Genomic DNA, 11,014 nt, shown 5'->3' with positions numbered 1-11,014 from the left:
AGATACTGAACCTTCAGATACTGTAGCTTTACAGGTTTGCAACCTTTCTGAGACCTGTTTCTTTTTACATGTGTGATCCTGACCTTCACTGCTTAAGGCACATCTCCTTTTTCTGTCACCTCTTTTTACCATTTCTTTCACTGGCCCTGTTATTTATTTCCCTTCTTCTCCTCAATTTCCTTCCTATTTCATTCTAATTCCCTATGTCCTTCTTTCCTTTCCTTCTCTAAACTATCCTTTCTGTCACAGGAAGTATTTTCTCGGAGGAAAGAACAAGGAAAGACATTTCTATATCTGCTCCATGCATTTCACCAGCAGGTGCTTTTCTCATTACATTCACGGTGCTCACTAATACTTGAGCAGGGACTTGGTGTGTTTTCTGTAGGAACAATAGTATAATGGCTAATACCCCCACAGCAGGAAGAGAGGATCTGAATGGAGGCACAGAGGCAGTTGGCCACTAACATGCTATAGAATTTAAAATTAACAGACCTCATTCATTTTTCATAGGGTGGCCAAAACATTAAAACCTTCTTATTATACACTCCAGTACGACTCCACTACCCACTTTGACCTCAATAATAAAAGGAAGTAGAGTTATCACCTTTCTGACAGTTTCAACTTAAAAACTGAGAAATGGTAAAATTGTAAAAGTAGCAGAGCTTCATACCAGAGCTGCTGCATTGGACTGGATTCGGTTTTACAGTAGTGTTTTACTTTCTACCTAACTAGGTAAATAAGGGTGTGGAAGATGATGAGTAATGTGAGCATTCAAACAAAGCTGAGCAACTTCCTGGTTTAAGCACAAATCTTTCTGTGGTGAAAGAACAACATCGGAGGTTTGAGTTTCATTTCAGCCTCAAGTGAGCATTGACTAACCAAAGGGGTGTGTTCTTTGTCAGCTCTTTAACATTAACTGAGCACACAGACTGGCAGATGTTAAATCAAACTTCAAGAAGAGGCTGTGCGATTAATGCAATGATGTTCTAATTCCTGCCTCTTTCACTATTATCGGCAGGATGTTTATTCTTTACTTCTGAAGTCAGGGGAGAATGGCAAACTGTTTTCCAACTGGCTCAGCTGCGGTTCCTGAAACAGCTCATTACGGTAATTTGGGGATTTCATTTTCTCATCACATAGTGTTTGTTTAGTAGGACTTGACTAAAACAATTTGACTAAACCTGTTGTAATCTTCCAGTCATATTGAGAGGAAGGAAACACTTTGCCTTGTCAGTATGCAAGTGACAGGCAGACAAGAACTATGAAAGACAAGAGGGAGGATATGTGATACAAATCTTATTGTGTGTCTAGATCTTGTGAATTTCAGAACTTCAAAACACCCTGTCAACATGCTTTAAGATATTATGATGCTCTTAATAATGATTTATGTCCACAACATTATTTCAGATCAATGCATATGTGAATTCTGACCTGCACAATAATTGATTTATTCACAATATACTCGTCTGTCTCAGCAACGGGTTTGTCTCTGTGGTTAAAACACTTTGTTTTCCTGTTCTGCTGCTACATTTGCTCTGCAGCCCTGAGCTCATACTGTAGCTTATCCACAGTATCTCAGTAACTTTTAAATAACATAGCATAGCAAACAAGCAGGTTACTGTTTGTCTGTTTACTGTAAAGTGTAAAGTCTGATTACTGTAAAGTGTAAAGTCTGATTACTGTAAAGTGAAACTGTGTGCGGCAGTTTTTCAGACTCATCACACATGGCCTTTGCAGCCCTGTTACAATTATAATAAATGCTTGCAGACTGCATATGCCAGTGTCTGCGTTGGAGCATTCTTTCTCTGCAGCAACAACAAGCTGCTTTTATCTCAGTCCTCACAGGATGTAACATGCTAAGGCCATGCAGCTGGAAAAGACACATTATTGTTTGATCAAGCAAATGTTTTTAAATGCAAGTATTTTTCCATTGCAGTAACAATTTGGTTTGACATATAAAGTGGTTTTCTTCTACTCTGAATATCCCTGTCATCAACTTATTGGTATGAATCCTTCTTGGCATTACCAAATGAATTGATTTGTCATGTCAAAATTGAACATACAGTTCTAGTACATGTTTTAAAGGTGCTTAATAATGCAAATAGTGCATTATTTCTACAACAACAGGTTTTTTAACACATATGGTCTTAATAAGAGCCGACTTGGGTTAAAGGTCCAGACAGCGATCTATTAGTAGAAATGTAAAAAATGACACACTAATGAAAACATGATTGAATAATCAAATGAAAACACTAATTATATGTTTTTCATCTTGGAGTGAACCGTGTTGCAGCTATAGCACCACTTGGTCTGCTGACCATTTAATTTTACCAAAAAGTATATAACATCTTTCTGATTAATAAAACAAACATGCACATTTGATCTTAATTTGGTCCTTAGTGTTACATTTTACCAAGCTTAGTTTATTCTGCCTATTCCCTGAACCCACTATATAAGGCTCAGGTGCAGACAAAAAAAACTGAGTTTTGCTGCCTGCTCCTGGATATTTTCTTTCATTCAGCTGGAACTCAGAGGGACGTAGGAACCACAACAGTCTGCGCCCAAAATGGAAGTGTCGTCAACTCCCCTCATTTTAATGATGTTCATGCAGCAAGAGATGCAAATCTAACTGTCACGGTCAACAACACATATGGTAAAAATTTCCTCTGAATCAATCAATCAAACAAAAACCTTATGTTTAATTCTGTATTTCTTCAATACCAACACACATTCTTTTCAGTGTTTATTTCTTACATATTTCTATTTCAGTCCAATCTTTTGCCCGGACAGATGAGACAAATGGCTCTTCTCCTAATCTCCAAGGTATTGTGCTGTTTGAAGACATTAAGATAGGACCTCTTTAAGTGATTTTTCACAACCAAATAAAAAAAGGTCCGGTTTGCTTTAGCTATTAAAACATAACTAGAGTAAACTATTATGAAACTATTGTAGTGATGACAGAATGTGATCCCTAAAAAGTTATTTTTCTCCTCGTCATTTGTTCAGCTTGCTGCTTACATATTGTTTTGCATTCAAAATAAATGCTAACCTGAGACTGGCTAGTCTACCACTATTTGAGCATCTAGTTTGGACCTATTGTGGATTCATTTATACCTATACTTTTCATTCACACACTTTTTTCAGGAAACATCCAAAGGTGCCAAGCTGAACTAAAAGATTACCTTCAGAATAAAACTGAGGATTTGTTTCAAGGAACAAAGGAAGATGGATCCTCAATTCTTTTAGACCAGATCTATACAGAGCTTTACATCACAGAAGGAGGCAGTGGGCAGGTGAACAGTGAACATGAAGTGATTGAATTAGAATGTACAAAGTCTACAGGTGAGGAGAGGAAAATCCACCTCAATGACATTTTTGAGGCTTTATCAAAGGAAGGGAACCCTCCCCAGAGAGTTCTGACAAAGGGAATTGCTGGCATTGGAAAAACTGTTGCTGTGCAGAAGTTCACTCATGACTGGGCAAAGGGAAGAGTCAACCAAAAGTTTCAGTGCATATTTCCATTCACATTCAGAGACTTGAATTTAATAAAAGACAAGTTAAATCTTATGGAATTAATTTGTCACTATTATGAAGAAGCAACCGATTTGAAAGCATCAGACTACATGAATTCAAATGTTTTGTTCATCTTTGACGGCCTGGATGAAAGCCAACTCCCACTGGAGTTTGAGAATAATGAGATGTGTCGCAGTCTTACAAAGAAAACATCTGTAGACACCATACTAACCAATTTAATCGAAGGCAACTTGTTGCACAATGCCTCCGTCTGGATCACAAGTAGACCGGCTGCAGCCAGTAAGATTCCTCCTAAGTTCATCAACAGAGTGACTGAGGTACGAGGTTTTAACGATGAGCAGAAGGACGAATACTTCAAAAAGATTATCAGTGACAGGAATAAAGCTCAGAGGATCTTTGATCACCTTCAGTCAAAGCCCTTGAGAAGTCTGTACATTATGTGTCACATCCCAGTGTTTTGTTGGATTTCAGCCACCGTGCTCCAGGATCTACTCACACACACTCCGGAAACTGAGTTGCCAAAGACCGTGACTGAAATGTACACACACTTCCTCATCATCCAGACAAAACGGAAACATGAGAAGGATTATCAGGATGGTGACAAGGACAAAGACGTGATCATGAAACTGGGAAAGCTGGCGTTTGAACAGCTACAGAAGGGCAACATGATCTTCTGTGAGACTGATCTGAAAGACTGTAACATTGATCTGGAACAAGCAGCCATTTATTCTGGAGTTTGTACAGAGATCATAAGAAAAGAATATGGTCTTCACAGACAGGTCAGTTACTCGTTTATACATTTGAGTGTCCAAGAGTTTCTTGCAGCTCTATATGTATTAGAGAACTTTGTCATTTGCGGAAAAAATCTGCTTGCCGGCCAGAGGAGCATCAAAGTAGCTTCGGAGAAAGGAGAAATTCCCATCATCCTCCTCCACAAGAGTGCAGTAGATAAGGCATTAGCCACTAAGCATGGACAATGGGACTTGTTTCTACGCTTTCTGCTGGGTTTGTCACTGGATACCAATCAGAAGCTACTTCAGAAGTTAGTAGGATTTGAAGGAAGACATCTGAAGAACAGCCAGGAAACAATTGAATACATTAACAAAATGATTAAGAAACTCACCTTTTATGAGAAGAGTATCTATTTGTTCCACTGTTTAAATGAGCTGGGTGATAAGTCTCTGGTGGAACAAGTCCAAAAGTACCACAGCTCAGGAGATGTTAATAAAATTTCACCTGCACATTGGTCAGCTTTGGCCTATGTGCTTCTGGTTTCAAATGAAAACCTGGATATCTTTGACCTGAAAAAGTTCTCCACAGCAGATGAAGTTCTGGAGAGGATGATGCCACTGCTCAAAGTATCAAAGACAGCTTTGTAAGTAAATGTCTCAAGAAAACCAACTGTTCTGAAGCTTTCAGGTTTCGTTAAAGTGTAAGAGCAACAAATCCTCCACCTCAAATGCCTTTATAGTTAGCTTATCCATAGCATAGGGTGTGTTTTGAAAGAAAACCCCTTTGACAGCAGGTAACTGTTGAAAGGGCATCATTGCAGTCCTAAATGGGGATGTTGCACTGATGTGTGAGCAGGTTTCTTTTTTAACTTTGTGCATTGGTTAACTTTGCTATTTTTGCATTTGTACACAATTATTCAAGACATAGCTAACATTTAACCACAGTTGTCTTTTTCGACTGGCCATGGTAGCTAACATTACTCCTTGGACTCCGAAGCAAGATGACATTTTCAGTAGGTGATGCAGCCGGGGGCTATTTGCCTCTAATTTCCATTTGTTTTGCCTGATGGAATATGTTGAGGCACAAAATCTACAGATAGACTTAACTCTTAGACTGAATGAAGGAACTCTTCTTGTTTTAATTACAGCTACTAGCGGTGTATAACTACAATATTTAACTAATGGTGTGAATAACATGTTGGCACAAACAATGCATGGACTCATTTTACATGTGAATCTTTGTTCGGTTTTTCACTCAGGTTAGGTGACTGTAACCTCACTGACAGATGCTGCAGTTGTATTTCATCAGTTCTCAGCTTAAAGGCTTCTGGTCTGGAGGAATTAGACCTGAGTAAAAATAAACTGCAAGACTATGGAATGGAGCTGCTCTCTGCTGGCTTAAAAAGTCCCAACTGCCAACTTCAGAAACTCAGGTAAAAACATTCAGGCTATGGCAGCATGACTAGGATTTTTTTATTTATTTTTTTATTTTGTGCTAAATGAAGTTGAGTTAAACAAACTGGCCGTATCACTACACTGGTCACAGAGGTCAAGTATCCATATTCTCATCTGACTCTGAAAGTTGAGAAAGGTGCCTTATAAGTTTGTTTTAATTATGATATTCCAGCCATAGAAGAGCACCAAATCTGAACCAGATGAGACCATATAACCCTACGTGCTTGTCCAATCAATAGGCCAACAAATGTCAATGCCATGATTTACAGAATTTGTGTTTCAAGTACAAACTATATTTTTTTTTTAGTTTTGCATTTACAAAAAACAGTACAAACCAAAAAGTTATATAGTATTTCCAATTAAAAACAAACAGTTGGCTAAAACTGTGACTTATTTTTTTACAAACAAAGCTACATATGATGTGTAATTATTAGTCTGTACATACGTCAATTCTTGCTGCAACTGAATATATGTTCAATATTAGTAATTATCTAAAACCAAGTTAAAACAAACTTCATTGTCCATGATATTAAAAACTTCTTTGGCTTTACATCCATGACAATAAATAATATTTAACATATCCTAACTTAAACTATAATTGTCATAAAAAGGATGCATTTTAACAGGTTTTTTGTTTCTTTTTCCTAGTTTGAGAGACTGTAATATTAACAGAGAAAGGTGCCGGTCTTTAGCCAGTGCTTTGGTTTCAAACCCCTCCCACCTGAGAGAGCTGGACCTCAGCCAAAACAAAACCCATCTACTGGACTCACCTTCTTCTGAACACATTACACCACCTCTGAAAGAGGGTTTAAAACCTGTGCACCCTGTGCTGGATCCCCACAAGAATAACGTTTATAATGATGCACTGAAAGCTTCACTCTTTGTTGATGATGATCAGGAACTGGATCCACTTTCAGAGGTTCTCAAAAAGTGCTCTTTGGAAACACTAAGGTAAAATGTTAACACATTTGCTACTTTTAGTCAGCAGTGGACCTATAATATAAAGTTGGTCCTGAGGGGGGGTGTAAGAGAAAACCCAATGGGATTATTAGATTTTTGTGTAAATGTGAACATTTCAACCTGATGTTTAATGTAATAAGTGTAAGTGGAACTCATCCTCTGGGAAACAGTGTCAGAGTGCATTTCCAGCCCACCTTGGCAGTAAGTGACGTCTGATGTCTATCCTGTCTGTAGGTTATGTGGCTGTGGCATCACAGAGAAACCATTGAAATGTCTGGTTTCAGCTCTCAGCTCCAACCCATCTCACTTGAAAAACCTTGATCTGAGCAGGAACAGTTTTGGAAGCCAGAGTTTTTCTCTGCTGTTAGACTTTCTGAAGCATCCGGACTGCCAGCTGCAGACATTATGGTAAGGTTCAGCAAAAGGAAAGACTCACAATAGTCTTCAAAAGAACTAAATGTAAAGGCTTTAAAATGTACATGTATTACTGTCAACTAAACCCAAGTAATGTATATGCAAATAACACTACCAGACACAACAACCTCAGGACTTTGAAAAAAGACTTAAACTTATTTTTTGTATAGTCTATTTAAGGCAAACCTAAAACTGGAAGATGCTGCAGCTCTGGCCTCAGCTTTGAAGCTTTCTCACCTGAGGGAGCTGGATCTGGGAGGGAACGTCCTGGGTGATGCTGGTGTGATAGAGATTGCTGCTCTGCTGAAGGATCCAAACTGCAAAGTGGCTACACTGAGGTGAGACAGTCTATATAATTAAATAAGTAAAAACCTCAGACACAAGACACATGCTGTGAAATATACACTCATTTCACCTAACGTCCCAACAGACTGGCAGGCTGTCGCTTCACTGAGAGCGGCTGTGCAGCGCTGGCTTCCAGTCTAAAGTCAAACCCTGCTCACCTGAGAGCTCTGGATCTGACAAGAAATTTCTTCAAAGATGCCGGTGTCGAAAACCTTTCTGACTTCTTGGCAGAGCCACTTTGTCAACTGAAGACACTGAAGTGAGTAACAAAAGTGAACAAATTACTAAAACATGCTCAGTAATTATTGTGGTTCTCTGGGATGAAATGGTTTTACAGAAACACTAAGAGGAGTGTGAATTTAGAGATAAAACCCAGAGACAGATGTAAAAAGAAAATAATGTTTACCATTATTTGCGTTGCCAAACAGGAAAAGGCAAAGTCTTGTTCAGAGAGACAGGCTAAGGTCAGTATCAAAAAGGATTATGCTAGAGGCAAAAATCCAAACGGCAAGCAAAGGTCGAAAAACACCGGGAGCACTGGGGAAATTGTGTATGTCTGGAGAAGCCAGGTGGATGCACTCAGCCAGGGCCAGTAAGGAGGGAGGGGTAGGGCAGGAGAAAATGACCAGGGTCAGTAATGACAGGATGGTAGGTGGAGAAAAGCAACCAAAAACATGGTATATCAGGAAGTGTGTGTGTGTGTGTGAGAGAGAGAGAGAGAGAGAGAAAGAGAGACAACAACAAAGCAACAAAAACAAGCCTTGATCCACTCAGTTGATTAAAAGACAAGTCTAACTCTTACATGTCTTCCTCCAGTCTGCAAATGTGCTCATTAACAACAGCCTGCTGCCGGATTTTGAGTCTTGCCCTCAGTTGCTGCTCTGCTCTGAAAGAGCTCGACCTGAGCTACAATCAACTCATGGATGAGGGGGTGAAGTTACTCTGTGGCTGGCTGCAGAAACCTCACTGTAAACTGGAGATACTGAGGTGAGAACAATATTTCTACTTTCATGAGGACTGCTATGTAATTTAATAATTATGATGAATTTGAGACTTGGGGCAAAGAGACATGATGGGGGGACCCCAGTGCTAATTAACAAGTCGCACCTTGTTGGTTTAATCTGTGCAAAACCCAAGTACCAAAGTATTAACATGACAATTGATGATGATTATTTGGAGATAATGTGTTGGATCATCTTCTGGCAGTGATCACTTACTGTATCTGACAGATGATTTTTTTAGACAAAGCTGTGTTTTTCACTACTTCCATTACCACAACTTATTTCTCTTCAGGTTGTCCTGCTGCACAGAGAGCAGCTGTGAGGCTCTGGCCTCGGCTCTGAGGTCGAACCCTTCACACCTCAGAGAACTGGAGCTGAGCCAAATGATTACAAAAGAGTCCCATCTGAAGCTGCTGGCTGATTTACAGATAAACCCACAGTACAAAGTGACGGTGATAGAGGGATGACTTGTGCATTCATAGAAAGCTCATCCATCAGTTCTTTAAGAAATCTACCAGCAAAATAGTAGATTATTCACTTCTATGTGATGCAGAGTGAAGTCCCATTTTGAGGAATAGAAGGAGGCAGTTGATGAAGTCAGAAACCTGCAATGACTGACTTTTACGTCCACTTAAGGCCAGTAGACTGGGCATATACAAAACTCAGCCACAACAATAACACTGTGCGTTTTAAAAATGTCATGTGTCGGCCACTCTGAGCACTCTGCAGCCACACTGCATCATACAAAGCAAAATGTTAGAAATACACAAACTCAATACTCAAGTTAAAGTGCAAATATTTGCCAACGACATTTTCCAACTCAGGTACCACTTCAAAAGTTTTACTCAAGTAAAAGTAATAAGCAGATTATCCAAATATATATTCCAAATACTTCAATACCCACATTTTCTTTTTAAACACATCATCAACATAGTCAATGTTATAGTTGTTAGAGTAAATGTACATGTACTTGTAAGCAGAGACAAATTGTGATGGGGTTTAACTGCACTTCCTGAAGTTTACCTAAATGAAAGGTCACTGCCATCATTAGTCATATTTGAACATCAATTCATCAAGCCAGTTCCTATAAGTACTTAGAGATACACATAGAAGTCCCCCTAACCTGGACAGTCTTAAACACCGAATAAACAGGACCAACAAGTGGCTCCAAAATCCAACATTCTTGTGGAGACAACCAAATCCCAAAAGATATAAAATCTCTCAGTCTGTATGTTGGGGAAATACAATAGAATCAACATTGTCTCCTAAAGATTCTGTGACTATGCAACTGAAATGAAAAATGATTGTTTTTGTAGGGAATGTAAAACACTGGCTGAATTATGTCCTGATGAAATGTGTTGTTAAACAGAAAAACACTGCCTTGCTGTTTTTGATCAAGTTAAATTTTACCTAAATATACCACATAACAAAATGTGGACGATAGCGAGTGTCGGCCAACTAGGAAGCTAGCATCTTAGCATTTAGCCAATAGCATTTGGACCATTGTGGAAAATAAACTCCAAACAAAAGTTTGTTCAGCAATAAATAATTTACAGATGAATATCACTTTTAGGATTTTGGAAGCTTAAGGACCCATCCCAGAATTTAGTCCCATGTTTGACACGATTGCTACCAACCTCTGTATTCTCAGTTCGCAGCTTGCTAGCAACTTTTTTAAGAGATGTAAAAGCTCATTAAAGCATAAGTGGGGTATTTTCTGATGAGCGCACCTTATTTCAGGTATTTGACCAAGCACAGTGTAGCTAATAGAGCAGCCCCTTACCCATCAGCCACCCTTGTAGCGATGGTAGTTCGGGCTCTTTTCAAAGATTCTGTTCTTTTGGGTCTCAGGACTCCAAAATGGCTCTGAATTTAGTATCACTTGGAGCCTTTTATGCATTTTTGCGCAATTTAGCAATTGTGAATGTGTGTGTTGGTAAGCAATTTGTTATTGGTGTTTACATAAAAGTTTAATCATTTCTATGTTTTTTAATTTACAAAAAATACAGTTACTATTGTTTAACTTTTGAATGAAACCTTTTAATGAACAACTGAACACAGAACCACAGCAAACAAATCAAATAAATAACATTATGACATGTCTGGCCTCCTTTCTTCTTTCACATAATGGTATGATCCTGGTCTGTCCTCACATGTGATTGGCTGCATGGTGTGCCCCTCAAAATAATGTCCTGTCCCTGTGTGCATGGGTTCTCAGCAGAGCTGAGCAGGAGGGGTTGAAGGTTCGACTCTCAGTGATGGGAGTTCTTGTTCACTACAAAGAATCGACTCTTAGAGCCGGCTCGTTCGCAAACAGCACACCACTACACCCTGGTGTTTTTAATGACAATTAATGAAACTTAAAGGTTTGTCCCTCCCTCCCCCTCTCTATTGCATTCACTCTCTTTATTGCATTAACTATTGTAATTTGTAATTAATTATCTACTATCGACTATCACTGTGGATCCTGAGCTCAGCATCATTTTTGCTGCAGATGATCCGTTTTCTGTACAAAGGGATTTAGGTTCACTAAGTAGTTCACTGAATAGAAGTCAATTGAGATTGCAGACACCT

General features: G+C 39.0%; 1 protein-coding gene across 1 annotated transcript; it reads left to right on the top strand.

Annotated features, from left to right (window-relative positions):
- Positions 1–849: 849 nt before the first annotated feature.
- LOC137124449 (NLR family CARD domain-containing protein 3-like) lies at positions 850–10,541 on the top strand. Its single transcript, XM_067499481.1, has 11 exons — positions 850–1,107; positions 2,522–2,653; positions 2,770–2,823; positions 3,145–4,909; positions 5,525–5,698; positions 6,369–6,671; positions 6,915–7,088; positions 7,265–7,432; positions 7,525–7,698; positions 8,256–8,426; positions 8,733–10,541. Exons 1-11 carry the CDS (start codon positions 1,053–1,055, stop codon positions 8,905–8,907), a joined length of 3,345 nt encoding a protein of 1,114 aa, XP_067355582.1. The 5' UTR covers positions 850–1,052; the 3' UTR covers positions 8,908–10,541.
- Positions 10,542–11,014: the final 473 nt, after the last annotated feature.

Source organism: Channa argus, chromosome 3, assembly GCF_033026475.1.
Source record: "Channa argus isolate prfri chromosome 3, Channa argus male v1.0, whole genome shotgun sequence".
NCBI lineage: Eukaryota > Metazoa > Chordata > Actinopteri > Anabantiformes > Channidae > Channa > Channa argus.
Note: the sequence above shows the minus strand (reverse complement) of the source record. Positions and strands in the feature narration are given on the sequence as shown.